This window comes from Felis catus, chromosome B3 (genome assembly GCF_018350175.1).
Source record: "Felis catus isolate Fca126 chromosome B3, F.catus_Fca126_mat1.0, whole genome shotgun sequence".
Taxonomy (NCBI): Eukaryota; Metazoa; Chordata; class Mammalia; order Carnivora; family Felidae; genus Felis; species Felis catus.
The window spans coordinates 122017672-122038458 of NC_058373.1; the positions used below are offsets into that span (position 1 = coordinate 122017672).

At 43.9% G+C, this 20787-nt stretch overlaps 2 protein-coding genes across 3 annotated transcripts in view; one reads left to right on the plus strand and one right to left on the minus strand.

The window, feature by feature from the left end:
- Positions 1-12156, minus strand: part of VIPAS39 (VPS33B interacting protein, apical-basolateral polarity regulator, spe-39 homolog) — a 25042-nt gene extending 12886 nt beyond the window's left edge. The window contains exons 1-9 of one of the 2 annotated variants that reach the window (XM_019833375.2): positions 11998-12156; positions 7745-7837; positions 6302-6404; positions 4484-4630; positions 3607-3645; positions 3192-3256; positions 2409-2465; positions 1133-1225; positions 465-498 (exon numbers count right to left, since the gene is read on the minus strand). In XM_019833375.2, coding sequence (XP_019688934.1) covers positions 465-498; positions 1133-1225; positions 2409-2465; positions 3192-3256; positions 3607-3645; positions 4484-4630; positions 6302-6404; positions 7745-7837 — 631 coding nt within the window. In that variant the 5' untranslated portion in view covers positions 11998-12156. The remainder of the gene's footprint in view (positions 1-464; positions 499-1132; positions 1226-2408; positions 2466-3191; positions 3257-3606; positions 3646-4483; positions 4631-6301; positions 6405-7744; positions 7838-11997) is intronic. The other variant, XM_003987868.4, reaches the window with a different exon arrangement.
- A 397-nt stretch (positions 12157-12553) lies between these two features.
- AHSA1 (activator of HSP90 ATPase activity 1) lies at positions 12554-20402 on the plus strand. The gene is made up of 9 exons (XM_011283425.3): positions 12554-12786; positions 14137-14327; positions 16060-16142; positions 16540-16657; positions 17749-17837; positions 18649-18777; positions 19260-19361; positions 19843-19894; positions 20012-20402. The coding sequence occupies exons 1-9, from the start codon at positions 12707-12709 to the stop codon at positions 20182-20184; spliced, it is 1017 nt and encodes a 338-aa protein (XP_011281727.1). The 5' UTR covers positions 12554-12706; the 3' UTR covers positions 20185-20402.
- The last annotated feature ends 385 nt before the right edge of the window (positions 20403-20787 follow it).

Below are 20787 nucleotides of genomic sequence, written 5' to 3' on the forward strand. Positions count from 1 at the left end.
GGAAATTAAAGCCTATTACTCAGGTATGAAATTGGTCTCCCTCCTCATACATTCCAAACATCTCAGAGCCAATCACAAGCAAGGAACAGTTTTTTATGGTACCCATTCCTCTGGCTCAATCCACCATCAATGCACTCCATGGTCCAGGGCAACTCTTAGCCATTCAGTCAGCCTTCACCAACTCAACCAGCAGGCACCTAGCATGGACTCTGAAGTCCTCAAATCAACACAGCCATCTGTCTGTCTAGCGAACAGGGACACTTTGAAGTTAATAGACTTATCACCCTACAGGATGAAAAACTGCCCTCAAGAGATGAGATGGATACTCTGAAGTCTTAGGCCATCCCAGCTGTCTCAGAAACAGACCTGATGATGGTGAATTCTGATAAAAGCCACAATGACATTCTCCCTTCAAATGTAGCAGCTATCTTGTCGACTGAAGATTTCTCTCAACCCATGCTCACCTTTGCTCAGTGTCCTCTTCAGGAAGATCAGAACCTAGAGGAAAGGAGAACAAAGAATAAATTACTCTGTGTAACCTTTCAAACGCAAAGCCCTGCCCTGAGCTCCTGATGTCTAGAAATGATGTCAGCGACACATTAGGCATCTTGGCAGATGTCTAAGAGAAGTCCACCTGCCCATTCCCACACTGGCAAGAGACACCCCCTCTGAGAGACTGCTCTCATACGTCTTCTCTCTCAGATTACTTTTTAGAAGCCAACCTGCTACTTCCTGATTATAATCAAGAGTTCCACATACAATGCAAGTCCTGCCAGCCGAGCCTCAGAGCATGAGAATCCTACACTTTAAGAGGAATTGAGGGGGCGCTTGGGTGGCTCAGTTAAGCATCTGACTCTTGGTTTTAGTTCATGGTTTGTGAGTTCAAGTGCCGCATCAAGCTTTGTGCCCACAGCACAAAGCCTGCTCGGGATTGTGTCTCTCCCCCTCTCTGCCCCTTCCATGCTCTTGCTCTCCCTTTCTCTCTCTTAAAATAAACAAACAAATAAATAAGAGAAATCTAGGATCTTTTCTAGACATTTAACCTAAAATGTTAAAGTCCTATTCTGAATGGACTCTGAGAAACTACTGAAAACAACAATTAAACAAACAACAAACAAAACCCACAACTTACTGCAGTAATGACATTTCCATCATGCATGCTTACTGCTTCCTCTAGGAGTTGTAGCTTGTCCTGTAAGGAGCGGAATCTTTCTAGTGAGCAGGCCTGGCAAAATAAGAACAGAATTAGCGTGCAAGAAAGTCCTGATGTCCTGATAAAGTCCTGCCAAAGTCAATGGGTAGAGAGATCACCTGTTCTCTTTTTAAGGAGGTATAATTTACATACAATAAAGTCTACCCTATTCAACTGTAATATTCAGTGAGTTTGACAAGTTCATATACTACCATAATCAAGATACAGAACAACTCCATCACCCCAAAAAGTTCCCTTGTCAGCTTTGATGTCAACTCCCCCCCCCCAATCTCTAGCCCCTCGCAACCATTCACCTGTTTTTAATCACCAAAGTTTTCCCTTTTCTAGGATTTCAGAAACAGAACCATACAATATGTACTCTTTCACATTTGGCTTCTTTTACTCAATTTCACTTTTTTTGTTTGTTTGTTTGTTTTGTTTTTAGTAGGCTCCACACCCACATGACTTGAACTCATGACCCTGAGATCTAGAGACACATGCTCTACTGACTGAGCCAGCCAGGTGCCCTTCAAGATCACATTTCTGAGATGAATCAATACATTGTGGTGAGTACCACTAATTTATTCCTACTTACTGGTAAACAGTTTGCCATTGTATGGACATATCACCATTTATCCATTTATCTCCTGAAGGATATTTGGGTTATTTCCACTTTGGGGGCTATTATAAATAAAGCTGTTACAAAAATTTGTGTATAAGTCTTTGAACATAAGTTTTCATTCCTCTTGGATTGTAAATATCTAGCAATGAAGTTAAGTGTATGTTTAACTTCATAAGAAGGTGCCAGACTATTTTCCAGAGTAGTTTTAACATTTTCCCTTCTTGCTCTCAGTGTACCAGAGTTCTGGCTCCTCCACAGCGTCCCAATGCTTGGTATGATCAATACTTTTAAGTTTAGCCATTCTAGTGGCTATACAGTGGTATTTCACAGTTTTAATTCACATTTTCTTGATAACTGTTAATGTGAAAGAACTTTTCAAGTGCTCTTTGGCTATTCACGTATCTTTTTTTGACGTAACTGGTTACATCTTGCACCAAGTTTTTTACTGAGTTGTTTATCTTCTTATTGAAGATAATCATTGTTCTTTATATATTCTTGATAAAAAAAATCCTTTATAACATATGTATTTTGAAAATGTTTTCTCCCAGCCACGGTGCTCTTTTCCCACAAGAATTCTCTCTCCAGTGGCCTTACCTTGCCCTTCCGAAGGCGTCGCACTGTGTCACTGGGGCTCCAGTCATTGCTATAATCCTAGAATATCAGCAACACACGAATCTCAAGAAGTTAAGGGGTCAGCATTATCATTGTGCCAGCTCCTCACTTAAAACTCTTATCTTTATTCCCTAATGGGGAAATATTTTGTGGGAGGGAATGGATGAAAAAAAAATGAAGAACAAGAATGGTCTTGTTCTGAGTGTCTGAAGAAATTACAACAGGGACAATACAGGCAAGAAGAGATGGATCAAAAAGGGAAAGAACCAACTGACAAAACCATAACCCTATGCCTACTGGTTCAGGATGTCACCCCCTAGATACAATTAGTCACATTTTGGGATTCTAACTGACGGTTATGCAGACAGAAGGAAAAGAAAGACATGTTTCTCTTCTGGATCTTATGATATACTTCCTTCCTTATGAATCAATTTACTTTGTTATGTGCTTCTTGGGAATATGAGCTCCACAAAGCTTCCAGACCACAGCGATGATCAAAAGTTTCAAAATACAGCCTTCAAAAGGCAGTATAATGGGTAAGGGAAGTGCGCTAGGACAGAATCAGAAAATAAACGGAGTCCCAGTTCCACCATTTAATAGCTGTGAGACTCAAGGCAAGCCCTGATATTTAGAAATCCAGTTTTCTTCTCTACATAAAAGTTAAGGTATTAGCTGGTCAAAAAGTTAGGAAGATCAAGCAAGATAACGTATGTCAAAGCACTCTGCACTGTGTGAAGTGTCACACCAGTGCAAGATATAACTCACCCTGTACTCCCCCTTAGGTCTGCCCAGCTCTGGAGCATAGCTTTTGGCAGGTGTGTCCGACAGAGCTGGAAAAAATAGGCAGCTGATTCAGAAAGACACCATCTTCATGTCACTCCTGTCCTCTACTGCTTCCTTCTCACATGCATTTTGTTGACTCGTGAGGTCCCAAGGCATCTTTATGGCCCAAAGTAGATCTCAGCTCCTCCCCAGAAACAGCGCCCCTAGAAGTCACCCCTTGCCCCTATAGCCAGAATGATCTTGACCTCCTTACTCAAAATCAGAAAATTTCTCTAATAATGGTGGTAGACTCAGAAAACATTTCATCTAATTACCACCTATCTCCATGACCCTGCAGAGTGTACCCCATATCAGTAACTTCTCCCATAGTACTCCAGAGCAGAGGGTCAATGCTTACCATCCGAAAGAGACTGGAAACTTCCAGGTCTAGTTCTCCCTGGAAGTAAAGAACATGTAAGGGGAGAGGTCAATAGTTCCAGTCAGAAGCATTTCACTTGGTTAAGGATGCAGTATGTATAGAACCTTTTTTATGCAATGTGGGAACTCAAGGCTTAAAACAAACCTCCATTCAACTTCAGAAATTTGAGGTGCCATGAAAAACAAAGTCAGGGAAAAAAAATTTTTTTACTTGTGGTAAAATATATATGACATAAACGTTTTTTACCATTCTTAAATGCACAGTTTGGTGGCACTGAGTACATTCACACTGAACAACCATCACCACTATCCATCTCTAGGACTTTCTCATCATCCCAAACTAAGATTCTGTACCCATTAAACAATAACTCCCCATTTCTCCTAACCTCCAGTCCCAGTCACCACTATTTTACTGTCTTTATGAATCTAAATATTGTAGGTATCTTATAGAAATGGAATCATACAATATTTGTCCTTGTATGTCTGGCTTACTTTTTTAAGGAACTGCCATACTGTCTTCCGCAGTGGCTACGCCATTTTATATCCCCACCAGTAGTAAACAAGGGTTCCCTACAGCAATGCACAGGGGTAGGCAGGAATCCTGACCTAGGTAAATTTCTTCAGCACCTGCCACAGAACTAATGTCAGTTTTGTTCATCATGTTCCTGCCAAATCCCTCTGAATGTCTCTCTTCTCTAACTTCTAATCCCTAACTGCCAGTTCCAAAGATAATTCTTTATCCTTCAATAATCTTTTTCTTCCAGAGTAAATGAAAATTATAAACTGAGTGCTTTTTTTTTTTTTTTTTTTGGAAAGAGAAAAGGAGGGACCCCCTACCCCTTTAACAATCTCTTTACCTCTAAAAAAGCTGCTCAGGGAGTAGGTAGAAGTAGGTTTGGGTAATTGTGCATAGGAGGAGAAGCTGTTTCGGCTCTTGAGCTGTTCACGCCCCTCCTGGTTTGACCCACTGTTACCAGCAGTCTCTTTGATGGACCATGAGATACCTGTGAGATAGAACTAAATCAGTGATTCTCATACAAAATAATCCTTGATATACAGCATTCTGATAAATACTAGAAGTTTTTCACCAGAGGCCCCGGTCTGTTATTGGCATGGACTTAAAAAATTGAAGTAGAGAGAAAAAATACATTCAAATCGACTCATCAACAGAAAAAGGAGCAAAGGAAATTAACAAATGGATCACAGAAAAGGAAATTCAAGTGGCTATTAAACATACGAAAAGATGCTCAACCTTACTTTTAATAAAAGAATTACACAAAGTAAAAGTGCACTGAGATACCATTGGCCCCTGTAAAACTGGCAAAGATCTAGAGTTCAATAATACCCTGTGTTGGCAAAGCTGTGGGGAAACAGGAACACTCAAACATCGCTGATGGGGGCACACTGGTACAGTCCCTGTGGAGAACAATTTGGCAATATCTAACCCATACAGATGCAAATACCCTCTGCCAGTGATTCCACTCAAGAATTGATCTTTCATATACTCATATATGGGCAGAAAACAAGGTTATTGATAGCAGTATAAACAAAAGATTGGAAACAATCTAAAGTTCATCAAAAGTGGACTGTTTAAACAAATTATGGTAAACCCATACAACATAATCGATGCTGTTGTTTTAAAAGACAGAATGAGAGTGGGGCGCCTGGGTGGCTCAGTCGGTTAAGTGTCCGACTTCAGCTCAGGTCATGATCTCACAGCTCATGAGTTCGAGCTCCACATTGGGCTCTGTACTGACAGCCTGGAGCCTGTTTCAGATTCGTCTCCCTCTCTCTCTGCCCCTCCCCTGCTTGTGCTCTGCTTCTCTCTCTCTGAAAAATAAAATAAAATAATTTTAAAAAATAAATAGAGAATGAGAAACTTCTTTACATACTGATATGGAAAGATCTCCAAACTGTATTGTCAATTGAAAAGAGCAGGGTATAAAGCATGCTACCACTGGTGTAAAAGAGGGGATAAGAATATACATATTCCTATATGCATTTCCAAATGTAAAAAGAATCTTTAGTTGAACACACAGGAAGCAAACCACAGCAGTGTTTTGGGATAGCAGGGACTGAGAACAGTAAATGCACGATAGTGTTGGAGGGAAACTTTTCATTGATTGCCTAAAATACTATATTTTTAAAGTGTGATGATATTCCTACATTAAAAAAATTTTAACATTCTCAAAAATCAGATGGACTCTGCAAAAGCGTTAAGTGGTATTATATAACAGCTAGACGATGAGACTTGGTGGCTAAGGAAGTCAGTCCTGCCAGCCAGTTAGGAGCAATTAAGCCAATAGTCCCAAATATGACTGCATATTGGAAGCACTTACAGTACCTATCATAAATTAAGACCCTCACCCCCGAGACCTACTGAATCAAAGTCTCTGGAGTGAAGCCTAGGAATTTAATTTTAACAAGCACCCCAAGTGAGTCCGAAATACCCAGCCAAGCATTAACCCTAAGACAGCAGACTAGACAGCCACATGGGAACTACTGTTATTTCCTCAAGTATCTTCTGAGGTTAAATTTCCAAATGTATGCTCATCTGAAAATAGTCTACCCTCATTCCCCTTCCTGACAAAACACTGAGAAGACAAGCAAATGGAGCCCTCATTAGTGACAAGAACCCTGAATATCAATCCCCTCCTATAGCCTCTTCTACTTACTTCCCACTGGCTCCCCACTCCAGCTGACTCTCTCCAGGTCATCGTCATCATCATCATCCACGAAGTCTCGAAGACTATTTACTGCTCTCTTGGATTCCTTTAACTGCGGAGGGACATAAGGCAGGGCACTCAGGTAAGCAGTATTTCCCACCTATCGCTTTGACAATCAAGGTGGCTGAGCAACTGACACTTAAAGATGGCAAACACTTTCACCCTTTGCAATCTAGCCTGCCAGATACTTGCCAAGAAAACAAATTGTTCTTTTTTTTTTTTTTTAATTTTTTTTTCAACGTTTATTTATTTTTGAGACAGAGAGAGACAGAGCATGAACGGGGGAGGGGCAGAGAGAGGGAGACACAGAATCGGAAACAGGCTCCAGGCTCTGAGCCATCAGCCCAGAGCCTGATGCGGGGCTCGAACTCACGGACCACGAGATCGTGACCCGGGCTGAAGTCAGACGCTTAACCGACTGAGCCAACCAGGCGCCCCGAAAACAAATTGTTCTTTAGCCAACACTGCAGTCCAGTGGCAAGAGTTAAAAGGAATCAAAGCTGCTTTTAGGTTCTAATAATAGGGGCACCTGGGCAGCTCAGTCAGTTCTGACTCTTGATTTCAGCACAGGTCATGATCTCACAGTTCATGGGATCCAGCCCCATATCAGGCTTTGCACTGACAATGTGGAGTTTGCTTGGGATTCTCTCTCTCCTTCTTTCTGCCTTGCCCTAGAGTGCATGCGTATGCTCTCTCAACCTCTCTCTCTCAAAATAAATAAATAAACTTAAAAAACAAACAAACAAACAACTCTTGAGGCGCCTGGGTGGCTCAGTTGGTTGAGCATCCGACTTCAGTCAGGTCACGATCTCACGGTTCATGGGTTCGAGCTCTGCATTGGGCTCGCTGCTGTCAATGTGAAGCCTGCTTCAGATCTATCTGACTCTTTGTCTGCCCCCGCTCCCCTCAAAAATAAGTAAAACATAAAAAAAAAAAAAAAAAACCTCTTAAAAAAAAAAAGTGCTAATCATATTCCTGGCAATGACTTACTGTGTAAACCTGAGTGAGTTTGTCCATCTCTCCAAAATAAATGTTTCCCCATTTGTAAAATAGATGCAATAAAGACAACTTCCAATCCAATTCATTGTTCAAAAATAACAATTACATCATATGATAAAAGACTTGGGGTTCTGAGGGAAAAAAAAAAAACTGAAAGGAATAAGTTACCTTAAGAACAAAAGTAAGAAGGGTGGAGAGTTGATTTTTACAATCTTTCTGGCTCTGTTTTGAAACCTCTTTTCTATGAAGATTTTTCTAAAGGTCTGACCCCAAACACTTCTGAGCCTAATGGAGACAGTCAAAAGCTAGCTTACCAAGGACACAAGGGGAAGGAATTTTAGAGTGGCACCGTGGAGGAGGTGTGACCTGCAGCAATTGCTCAAGAAAACCCACCTGTGACAGTTCATCATCTTCATCATCAAAGGTGAAAGCCTTGAACTTGGAGCTATTCCAATACTCCTCCTCATCACCTTTTGTCCGATTCATCTGGAGTAAGAGTAAGACAGATACATGTCGTTTCCTGGATCACTTCCCACAGAGCTCCAAAAACTTTAATTTCCTTCACTACAAACTCTCCCTCCCACCCCACACCCCAGTAATTTGGGGACATTTCAAAGAATTAGATAGAGCAAATATTGAATCTGCCACATAAAATCAGATCCTTGCGTCTCCACCTGATCAAATCATACTTTTGATCCTCTAATTACCCACGAGTACTCTTCATTCCTAGACTACCTACTTTGTTCAAGGCACTCTCTCAGGAGCTGTGAGGGATATGTAAAAAATGCAAGACAGGGGCACCTGGGTGGCTCAGTAGGTTAAGCGGCCAACTTCAGCTCAGGTCATGATCTCGTGGTACGCAAGTTCAAGCCCCGCGTTGGGCTCTGAGCTGACAGCTCAGAGCCTAGAGCCTGCTTCGGATTCTGTGTCTCCCTCTCTCTCTGTCCCCCTCCCACTCACACTCTGTCTCTCTCTGTCTCTGTCTCTCTCTCAAAAATAAACATTAAAAAAAAAAAAGTACAAGACACAGCCCCTCTTCTGAAGCACCCTACAAGAAAGCTGGGGTATTCAGCACAGATATGTATAAAGGTAACAGCACAAGACAGGCAAATGTTATAAGAATGCATCCCAAATTTTGCTGAATACACAAGATCAAAGTATCAACAAAACCAGGGCACCTGGGTGGCTCAGTTGGTTAACCATCCAATTTCGGCTCAGGTCATGATCTCACAGTTCATGAATTCAAGCCCCACATCAGGCTCTGCACTGACAGTGAGGAGCCTGCTTGGATTCTCTGTCTCCCTCTCTCTCTGCTCCTCCCCTGCTCACACCCTCCCCCCTCTCTCAAAAATAAATATTTAAAAAATTAAATTGAAGAAAAAGCATCAACAAAACAGATAAAAATTGCATTCATGTATTCAACATATATCTAATACTGAGTGCCATCTTTGAGGCACTATTCCAGGCTCTGGGAATACCACAGTGAATAAAAATGGCTCTTGTTCTCATACATGCTTGCTAAATGTCAGAAGAAAGAAAGCAAAGATTAAATGAAGTAGAATTATCCTGCCTGTATCTTCAAATTATGATTAATTTACGAATAAGTATTGGCCAAATTCTGGGAACTGAGAGCATGGCCAAGAAAAGAAAATATATATATATATAAAGAATCAGTCAAAATACCACAAGTCCCTCCCATCACTATTCTAAAATTAGATTTCACTCTGAAAAAAATTATCAATGCCAACTGGACAGAGTGAAAACTGATTTAAACTAAGGAACAGTGGGATGCCTGGGTGGCTAAGTCGGTTTAAGGGTCCTACTCTTGATTTCAGCCTGGGTCAGGATCTCACAGTTTCTGGGATTGAATCCCATGTCAGGCTCAGCACTAACAGCAAGGAGCCAGATTAGGATTCTCTCTCTCCTCTCTGCCCTTCCAGACTGCTCACACATGCTCTCTCAAAATAAATAAATATTAAAAAACAAAAAACACTAGGACGGAGTAACCAAAACTCCCAAAGCAACAAAAAGAACTCCAAAGGCTACACAGGGTTAAATTCTAAAGAATTCATTTGCTTTTCCTTTTCTCTCAATGGTACCTTTCACAACAGAAGCTTGACATACACTCATCACGGCAGCCCTGTTGAAGCTTCTGATGGCCCTTAACATACTCTACAGATATTCCTTAACTTACAATGAGGTTAACATCCTGATAAACCAAGCATAAGAAAATATTGTGAGTGGAAAACACTGAACATCATGGCTTAGCCTAGCCTACCTTCAATGTGCTTAGAACACTTATATTAGCCTGCAGTTGGGCAAGATCATTTTTTTTTTAATTTTTTTTAACATTTATTTATTTTTGAGACAGAGAGAGACAGAGCATAAACGGGGGAGGGGCAGAGAGAGAGGGAGACACAGAATACGAAGCAGGCTCCAGGCTCTGAGCCATCAGCCCAGAGCCCGACGCGGGGCTCGAACTCACGGACCGTGAGATCGTGACCTGAGCCGAAGTCGGATGCTTAACCGACTGCGCCACCCAGACACCCCTGGGCAAGATCATTTAACGCAAGGCCTATTTTATAATAAAGTGTTGAATATCTCATGTAATTTATTGACTACTGTACTGAAAGTGAAAAAACAGAATGGCTGTGTGGGTGCAGAATAGTTTAAATGTACCAGTTGTTCACTCTTGTGATGTGGCTGACTGGGTGCCGTAGCTCACTGTCACTGCCAAGCATCACAACAGTGCAGTGCTGTATATTGCCAGCCCGGGAAAAGATCCATATTCAAAACTCACCCCACGGCTTCTCCTGGATGTGCATCACTTTTGCACCATCATAAAGCTGAAAAATCGTAAGTCAAACCACTATAAGCCAGGAAATCATGTGTACTCTCACTTCCTGACTCTTGTGTTTTCAGAGGATATAGGGATTGCAAAGGTATGGTGGGAATTTTCTAATGTCTGATCCCTTCCCATGGCAGACATCACTAATCAATTTCTACTGAACCCAGATGTAACTTAAAAATCCTTTTGTATATTTAAAGCCAAATAAAAAAGTCGACAGATACAATGAAATCATCCTTCATGGCGGTACAAGCACAGACTTTATAGTAGGCAGCTTTGAATTCAAATCTTGGTCTCCCAATTCTGAGGAAACTGGGTAAATAATTTTACTTCTAAACCTTGGAGAAAATGGTATCCTACCTCACAAGATTGCAGTGAAGAAGAAATAGGACTCAGGGAACACCTAGCAGAAAGTAAATACTAAAGATCAGTTCTTTTTAGTGTAGGGTATTTTACTGACACCTTTCCATCTTAGTTTCCTCATCTGTAAAATGGGCATAACAATAGACCCCTTACCTTATAAAATTGTTGTGAAGCTTAAACTAGATCATACATGTGGAGCACCTAGTGTCTGATACAAAATTAATGCTCAGTGTTAATTTTTATTAGTAAAGCATCATGGCAGCTTAGAAAAAGCTAGACAGAAAATACTTTCAAGCAATCCTAAAGATTAAAAAAATTAATCTGACACAAAAACGCTGAGAGTGGCTATCACCAACACTGAAGACGTACATAGAGTATGTAAACGTCCCTAGCACAGATTGCCAACTTAATAGAGCACTCTCATCCTCACCACAGCTCTGTAAGGTAGATCTGGCAGATTCCATCTCTATTTCACTGATGAGGAAGATGAGGCACAAAAGAATGAGGTACCAAAACCACTTTGCTAATTGCTCCTATAATCTAGGTTTTCTAGCTCCTGGATCACTTCCACTCTGACATGCATGGTCCTTCTGTTTTACTCTAGGGAAAACCAGGGCAGTAAATAAATATCTGGAAATATCTACAGATAAGCATAGAATGTGTCTAACACACCCGATAATCCACCAGAGAATTTCTGGAATCGTTTTTAACCATGCAACCGCAGGAGATACTTGCCACCAATTTGTACTTCTAACCAAATCAGAACGCAAATTTACTTGCCAAGTAAAGAGATAATGATAAAGATTTAATGGCTCTACAAGTTGCAGCAACCAGGTACAATTTTAAGAGTGACTGGAAAAAGTGCTTCAACATGATTTCAAATACAGCAGAGGCTTGTCCCTATCGTCACCTGTACTGAGAGCCCACAAGACAGGTAAGCAAATCCGAGGTACAGGACAAAGGAAGGACAACAGGCATCAGAAAAAAAAAAAAAAAATCCACAACCAACACGCTCCCAGCCTCAGGACACTTCAGAAACCAGCTACCGAGAAGTTACACTCAGATTCAATTATCTTCTGAGCCAGGCTTCCACATGTGAGGCTATTAACGGAGACCGGGGAATGTGGGTTAACCTAGGAAGACTCTACAGGCGAAAAGTCCAGGAAGCCATGGACCTACTGCAGTCGCCAGAGTCCGGCGGATCGCTGGCAGAGTAAATGCTCTTTCAAAATCAAATGTCGAGGCTCACTCACAGCCCCAACCTCGAGTGTACTCGGGCTCCTAGCGTACTCGGTCGCTCCGACTGGAGGAGTCGGGCCTGGGGGGGGGGGGGGGGGTGTCTAGGGACACCTCAAAGAGTAAGAGGAAAGGATATGTCTGCGGCGTGGCCGGACTCAACCAGATACGCGGCCCAAACGGATTAGGACACCCTCACCTCTTCCACACCGAGCCCACCCTTTCAGGGCAGCGTCAGACTCTTCCGCCGCTGGACCACCCTTTCTAGTCAGGCTAAGCTGCATAGAAAATGGGCGGAAGCGAACAGTCGCTGGGTGGGGCGGCAGGAAGGAACGTGAGTCAAGAAAGTGGCCGCAGAGCATGCTGGAAGTTGTAGTTTTCCCGCCTTTGCCTTTAAGCGCTGTCCGGAGGTGCCACAGGGCTTCTCGACTACAACTCCCAGAACTTCTGGCGCTCCGTGCCTAAGTAGTTTCCTTTACTTTTAGCGCGACCTTCCGCGGTTATCCAGCGGGTTACTAAACAAGACTACAATTCCCATGAGGCTCGGCAGGGCCAATGCAGAGACTAGGGAAACAATGAGACGTGTTCTTTGTGGCCTTAAGGGTGATAAATGGTCGTGTGAGCGGTTGCTTTTCCGGCCCATTTAGGGATAGCCCAACGGAGCTTGAAGGAACTCTATAACACACATAAACTAAAGTCCGAGGAGGTGGAACGGAAGTACCCGGTGGAAGCGAGGAGGAGCCGGAAGTTAAGGCGGGGAGGGGCGGGGGGTGGAGGGAAAAGCAAGCCAGGAGGTTCTGCGGCCGCTTCTAGTAGTTTCCAGGCGCTGCCGGGCGGCTGGGACCAGGCAGTCCTGAGGCTGTGGCTGTGGCTGCTCGGAAGCTGGTGGCGGCGCGACAGGAAAGCTGATGGCCAAGTGGGGTGAGGGCGACCCACGCTGGATCGTGGAGGAGCGGGCGGACGCCACCAACGTCAACAACTGGCACTGGTGAGGGCCAGCGGGCCAGGCCGCGGGAACGCTACGGCGCGGCCAGGGGTGCGGGTCCCTGGAACCTCGGGCGGAACAAAACTAGGGCCGATACAGCCCTGCCCGGAGATGGGGGTGGGTTCTTCCTGTGGCAGGGGTCCGTAGTCCCAGGTCTCTCCACACACCACCACCTGCCTCTGTTTCAGTGTTTAGAGGGCAAGAGGGCGACGTGGAGGGCTGCGCCCAGAGGAGGGGTTTCAGAGATACGAGAACATAACCCCCGTGGCCGATGCATCCAGCCTGAGCAAGGACATGCTTCCCACACGTGGCCGGAGGAGTCCGTGAGACCCAAATCGGCGTGGATTGTGTTGGGAGATCTCTGTGTTAGGCTCGGGGCTAGTGGGCTGGAATTCTTATTTTGCGGCTTACGGGTGAGATTCAGAGTCGTAGAGAACCACTGCCTCAGTCCAGAGGACAAAGGTTTGGAACGTGTTCGGTGAGTGCTCAAGAGCACAGTGATGCTGAAGATGCCATGGCCTCTCACCCGGAACTATTCATTTGGTTGTGTTGTAACTCCCAGGACTACCCCGGTTGCCGGGCAATCACGGTTTTATAACTTAACCACTTTTAAAAGCTTACTCTCATTTATGAAATGTCCTAAAAGTACTATTTCTTTATTTTTTAACTCCACTGAACTTTGTTCCCGTTGCTTTCATTTTTACTTTGTTGCAGCCCTTTTTGCTGCTGGGTTCTCTGCTAGTTAGTATGTTGGGAGGCAGATAGTGATTTTTCTTCTCTATATTTCAACCTATCTCCTCTCCTTTTAACATACATAGTGCTTTGATCTAATTTGGTTTGAAGCCCTGGATTTAACATTGTTTTCCTAGACGTTTAGAGGACACAGAATGTGTAGGGAATTTATAGCACAGCCTGAATTTGACAGGTCAGAACACTGTGCTAATGAGGTCAAGATTATTGCTTTCTTACTTACTGGACTTGTTAGCTAAATACTGCATTCTAGGGCCCACTCTTAGGCTCCTGACCTCAGCAAGATGGTCACAGTTTTCCGTTTGGTCAAACGGGGGCGCCATGTTCAAGTGTCAAATACTGACTTTAGCACCATCATGCTGAGAAAGGAAAGTATAATTTTCCATTTGATTTGTAACCATTCCACACAGCAGTTATCTTTCTTGACAGTATGGGACTCCTTATCTTCTTAAAAGAGGATAAGATGTTTGTGGATGTACGGGAGTGGGACTGGTCTTTTCAGAGTATTTGTCAGGTCTCTTTTAGCCTTGGATTCTCTCGCGCAGAGCAAGCAGTGTGTCTTCCATTTGGCCGCTAGTCCATAGTTTTATTTCTGTTTTGCAGGACAGAGAGGGATGCTTCAAACTGGTCCACGGATAAGCTGAAAACGCTGTTCCTGGCAGTGCGGGTGCAAAATGAGGAAGGCAAGTGTGAGGTGACGGAAGTGAATAAGCTTGATGGAGAGGCATCCATTAACAATCGCAAAGGCAAACTTATCTTCTTTTATGAATGGAGCATCAAACTAAACTGGACAGGTAAGTCTGTGCTGGGCCATTAGAACAAAGGCTAACTGCATTTTGGTTGACCTATTAAGGAGCCGGGAGAACAGTTTTGGGAAGGTTAGGAACTCTTCAGGGGACACAGGGCTCTTTACTTTTATAGAAATCAGTATTGGGTGCCAAAATTTCTCTGCTGCTGTGGGACACTAAATGCATTTCCTCTCTGTGGGCCTCATAAGCCGCCACCAGTGAAGCAGCTGGGCCACTGAATCTTTGGGCCACATGTTAGGACATTTTATGTCAGGTAACGTTTCCTCAGACTAGCTAACTTTTGTCTCTTGGATGATTGACTTAAAGGTGGAAAGGGGAGGGTTTTTTTGGTCTTGATTTTTTTTTTTTTTTTTTTTTTTTTTTACTTTCTCCTGTGTGAATCTACCAGTTTAGACTACCCTGCTAACAAAGTTTCTGTGTGACTATAATTTGGGGTGGTTTTATCCTCCAGTTTTTGTGTCCCTTCTGTGGTGGTATTGGCAAAGAATTGGAGCCATGTATGTGCCCTAACTGGATGGTCCTGACAATTTTAAAAGGCACTAAAGCTAAAGGAATACATGTGTGGGGCAAAGCATACATTAGATTTGTGCCTCGATGAGCATTTTTCAAGTAAATGGTAATAAAGAGGAGAAGAGTAGATCTATCTGTTCGTGACTTTTTTTAAAAAAACTATAGTAGTCTGAAAGGAACCTTGGGTATCATCTTACCCAGTCCTGTTTTTATAGATTGAGAAACTGAGGTCAGGAGAAGTGAAGATCAATAATCATCTTGTTGGTTCATTTTGAAATACAGTCAGTTCTGCTGTAACGTCACCCGTGTGTTCCTAAAAATCCCCATACTGTGCAAAATTGCTCAACCAAAACCACAGGGCTTATGGGGAGGATAGGGTTAGGGACACGACACAACACCCAAAAACCTTCATTGGTGACACATTTTTAAAATTTAGGAACATAAAAATTGATAGCACAATCCACACATGTTATATGGGAGGAAGTACGTAAATAATACAGTAAACATGGTGCTTTACCTTGAAAAAGACCTGAAGTTCACTTGTGAAAGTGGGCATCAGAAGGGTTGCAGCATGTGGGTTGTTGTCGATTGGTGGAAGGAGGGTCAGCTGAAATCAGAAGTTGTAACACCAGTGTGGGTGGCGTGGCTCATAGCACATGGGGAACTGAGGCTGCTGGCAGATAAATGTTTGAGATGTGTGTGTTTTGTGTATTCCTGTGCAGCTCATTTCAGCTGGGTGTGGTTTTGCGTGGGTGTGTGTTCACCTAGTGTTTCTCGTGAAAGAAGTCCTGTGTTAGCAAATGTGAAATTCATGCTGTGATCAGATTGACCCCTAATATGTCAGTCACATTGGAATAAATTTGTATTTTCAAAACAAGCATTCTAGCAGAACTGACTGCATTGATTGTTGACCTAAGTTCTCCCTGGCACAATTCCTGCCAGTGCCACATCCACACAGCTCTTAGTCCCATACAGTAATAACGCAGTTGGCCTCAACAGATCTAATGAGGAAAGACATTTCTTCTAGGGGAGAAGCGGGGAGGGTTGGTTGCGTCTGGCTTTATCTCAGAATAAAGAGGGTCAGTTCAGTAGTTCAAAAGAAGTGCAAGCAAAAAAAAAAAAAGTGCAAGCAGAAGAGTAGTTAGGACTCTAGAGCAGCCTTTTCCTGCAAAGGGGGAGACTAATGATGTTGCATTGCTTTTGACAGGTACCTCTAAGTCTGGAGTACAGTACAAGGGACATGTGGAGATCCCCAATTTGTCTGATGAAAACAGTGTGGATGAAGTAGAGGTTTGTGCTTCTTAATTCCCCATCTGAGTTTTCCACATTCTCTATTCTCAGATGAGAAAAATGACTTCCCATTCAAGATTAAAGCCCAGGCCTGGCCCAAGCATTCAGAACCTCAGTTTGTAGATGATTTCCTAGGTCTGTGGTGCCATTGAGAGCTTTCCAGCACAGCTTGTGCTTGTTTAATTACTCCGCTTTAGCTAGTAACTTGGGTTCTAATGTTAGCCACCTTGGCTTTGGCAGAATGCAAGAAGGAACACTCATGGGGATTGGAAAAATACCCCAACCTTCACACGTTTCCTTTGGAAATGTCAGCAGCTATCTGATTGCTCAGCACCCACATTCCATGCCGTGAGTGCCCCTCAAGTTATTTACCACCTACTTCTGATCTTTCACTCAGATTAGTGTGAGCCTTGCCAAAGATGAGCCTGACACAAATCTCGTGGCCTTAATGAAGGAAGAAGGGGTGAAACTCCTAAGAGAAGCAATGGGAATTTACATCAGCACCCTCAAAACAGGTATCCCTTGAGTAGTTAACGTATGCCTTGAGGAGGTAGTTCCCTCCCACCCCCGACCATCAGACTCTGATTAAGGGTCCTGACAGTCCTTTCTTTGCCAGATGGGTAAAAGATTTATGGGGGAGGGGGCTTATTTCACCTCAAAATCAATCTATAAACTCTGAATAAGGGAAAGATATAGAGATGGATTATCTGATATATTGACTGATGATCACTTGAAATGCAGATAGTCCCAAGTCAAGCTGTGCCGTGAGTAGAAAACACGGTGGGTTTTGAAAACTTGGTACCAGAAAAGGAATGTGAAATTACTAATAGCTTTATATTGATACAATAGTTTGGATGTATTGGGTTAAACATGTTACTAAAACTAATTTCACTTCTCTGTTTTAACACTTTACTGTGGCTACTAGAAAATTTAAGATTATATTTGAGGCTGTCATTACATTTCTGTTGAACGGTGCGATCTAAAGACTTGGCATCCCTGGACTGCTTGAGCACAGTCCTGGACTATCTTTGACATGCATTCTCCAGGGACACTTAGGGGGTTATTAGGATAGCGGTCAGCTCAGCTCTCCCCTAGAATTCCAGTTCTGCCAGTGTGTTCTGATCTTGGTGTTGGGAGTACATAAAATGACTGTCAAAGGGCACCAGCATACGAGGTGATACCTCTTCTGGTGAGAACGAGTGCTCTGGTGCACTAGGCGTGGCTATTCTACTGAGGTAAGGCAGAGTGGAGAAGGGGGACTAAGTATGCATCTGTGGGTATCTTGCCCTGCTATTGAATTCCTTGAAAGTGCCACTACATTCGTTGGCTACCATCCATAGGAGACCTCATGTACATTTAACAAGTTGTATTGCTTCTAATGGAGCGAGATTTAGAATCATCCTAGTTAACATTCTGTGTTCTGTAGCATACACTCAGATACCTGTCTGGCATAGTGCAAAGGTAAAGACCTAAAGTAAGTAGACTCTTTCTTTCTTTGTCATTACTTCATTTGGGGGTAAGACGTCCATGTTTGTCAAACTCTAAAGAAGCCCAAATCTCAGCTACTAAGAAATAACTTCCAGGAGTGGGGATTTTATTTTTTCAGAGTTCACGCAGGGCATGATCTTGCCTACAATGAACGGAGAGTCAGTAGACCCAGCCGGGCAGCCAGCACTGAAAACTGAGGAGCGCAAGGTAAATAAGTGCTATTTCCATGTGCTCTTTCTCTGACCCTAACCTCCAAGCCACAGCAGCCTGTGATCTGCCCATGGTGCTTTTTACAGAGTCTACAATGTGTAGTTGTTTGTCCCTCTTTAACTGGGTTTTTAATCATTTATAACAAACCCCTAGAGCAAATGGAAGCCAGCAGGGGCTTCAGAGTTTCTCTTGATTGCATTTAACACTGGTTAGGTTGTGAACACAGGATGGTCTTCAGCTATCTATGTTTTCAGTATTCTTTCTAAGTGGGGTGTTGATATTTCGTACTTTGACACTAGAGGGGTCACAAAGGTACCGGGCTTAGATCACGACATTCACCTATTAGGAAATTGATCAATTTCACCACATTTGCAGGGTGAGCAGCTAGTTTTTGTGGAGCTAGAACTTGTACAGTTCAGGCTCAGCACTTGGTTTGCAGCCCCGCTGCCCTTCTGCCGGCACAGTGAAGGAGATTCCCGAGGGGAGGTGGCTGCTTCCAGCTCTTTGAGCACAGAATTTTTCCTGGAGAATTACACTGAGTGCTTCAGAAATGCCCAGTGGTTTGCCAGGTCCTTTGGTCAGTGGGGTTTCCAGTGAGGATCTGTCCTCCACTGGGAGTGTTGTTTTCGGTGGGAACTGAGAACATTCTGGGAAGGTTCCCCTAATGACTGAAACGTCCATCCAGCCTCCTGGAATAATTAGCACTGGAGGCGAAGAAGCTTGTGAGAATGAGTGACAGGCCTGTCCTGGAAGCCACGTTAATGGAGGCTTCCCACCCTCTAAACCTTTCTCGCTGCCACTTCCACAGGCTAAGTCTGCTCCTTCAAAAACCCAGGCCAGACCCGTTGGTGTCAAAATCCCCACTTGTAAGATCACCCTTAGAGAAACCTTCCTGACATCACCAGAGGAGCTGTATAGAGTCTTTACCACCCAAGAGGTAAGTATAATCTTGTCCGTCAGGCCTCCGGGCATTTGCTGCTCAGGTGACTTGGGATGTTGTAGGCACATCCCCTCTGCATGCAGAGCAGGTACTAAAAAGTGGTGCCATGAGGATTTCCTCGTACAAGTAGCGACAAAGAAAAAACCCTTCTGTGTTCACTCTACTCCTCAAAGTGGACTTGTTCTCTGTCCTCCCGTATAGTGTTTTGGGGTGGTTTAAGTGGGCACCACTGGAAACATTCTTGTTGGAAAAGTGAATGGATCTGAAGTATTGGCATCATGGATTTACAAAGAGTTACTCAAGTCAAAGCCCTGAGCAGTGGCTGTCCCTTTGTAGTGGGACATAACAGAAGCCAGTCATTGGACAGAGTGGTGCCTTTAGAAATGAGAGCTAAGGTGTGCAAGTATCACCTGGCATTTGTCCCTAGGTCCCACTGAGAGGGACATCTTCCCTACCTCTTTTTTTTTTTCCCCCCACAGCTCGTTCAGGCCTTTACCCATGCTCCTGCAATGTTAGAAGCAGACAAAGGTGGGAAGTTTCACCTGGTAGATGGCAACGTCTCTGGGGAGTTCACTGATCTGGTGAGTGCCTGCTAGCCCCAGACCCAGGATATAGTCTCAGGTCAGAAGAAAAACATTCCTTTTTTCAGCTCTGTAGGTAAAATTCAATCTCTCTGGTTAGTAAAACCTCATTTTTGTATTTTCAAAAGAATGTTGCAGTTGAATTCTCTTGCTTTCCTAGAATTTTTCTCCTCAGAGTTAAATTAGTTCTTCCTGAAGAAATCAAACATGGAAGAGAGGTCATGTATATTGGCGGCTGGTAACTTTCCATTTGTAGCGCTGAACTGTCACCTGGGCACAGTTGACCGGACTGGACTTGGGAGTGAGAGGAGAGACCGTAGCCTGTGTTGGTGCAGATGCTACCAACTCCACGGTCCACTTTGTGCCCCTGAGGTGTAGAATTGCACAGACCGTAGGCCGAACGAAAGACAGACAGCTGGTCCCAGCCAGGATCTGGCGCATTGGAGTCTACGGTACACACTGATCTCTCTGGTTATTTTAGGTCCCTGAGAAACTTATTGTGATGAAGTGGAGGTTTAAATCTTGGCCAGAAGGTAAGTATGCATAGTTGCTTAGTGCCATTACCCCCAGAACTCTTTCTTTCCCCCTTAGTCTCCAACCCTGACGGAAACCCTGGATCTTAAACGCCCCTCCCCTCTGCCTCTCCCCAGGGCATTTTGCCACCATCACCTTGACCTTCATAGACAAGAATGGAGAGACTGAGCTGTGCATGGAAGGCAGAGGCATCCCTGCCCCCGAGGAAGAGAGGACGCGGCAGGGTTGGCAGCGGTACTACTTTGAAGGCATCAAACAGACCTTTGGCTACGGCGCACGCTTATTTTAGGGCTGGCAGCAAGGGGCTGCCCAGTGCTTCGGTCCAGCCCTCTCCTGACTGGGGCTTGGGACTCACAGGATTGCACCATCCCAACCACTAACTTGGGGCTGGGGCCCCTTCCCTCCACGTATATCTTGGGTTTGTGCATGTTTTCTGCTGGGTGGGATCAGAGGGTGATTTCTCTTTTATGTGTACATACGCTAAATAAACGTAATTTAAAAAATGTGCATATCTGGAAACCTGTGTTGCTTGGGTGGCTGGTATTAATGAGTTCCCTTGAAGACACTGAATTAAAGGGAAAACCATTCTGGGAAAAGGCAGGTAATTAGGAGGCAGGAAAGAAACCACCTCACCGCATTCCTGAGCTAGTCTCCTTTCTGCAGACTGGCACAGAGCTGCTCCCCTCACTGCAAGAAGACAAGGCGGGGTTCTCGGGGGTAAACGGTGCCAAGAAACTGCACCCTGGGCTTGCCTCTCTGTGTGGCCTCTTCTCTGCAAGAAGAGACGAGCACCAGGTGCTGGTTTGATACATGGGAAGATCCCCTGCCCTGTGGCAGGGGGGACTGTGGACCTCAGGTTCAGAGCTTCTGCTTACTGAGCAGTTCTATGTAC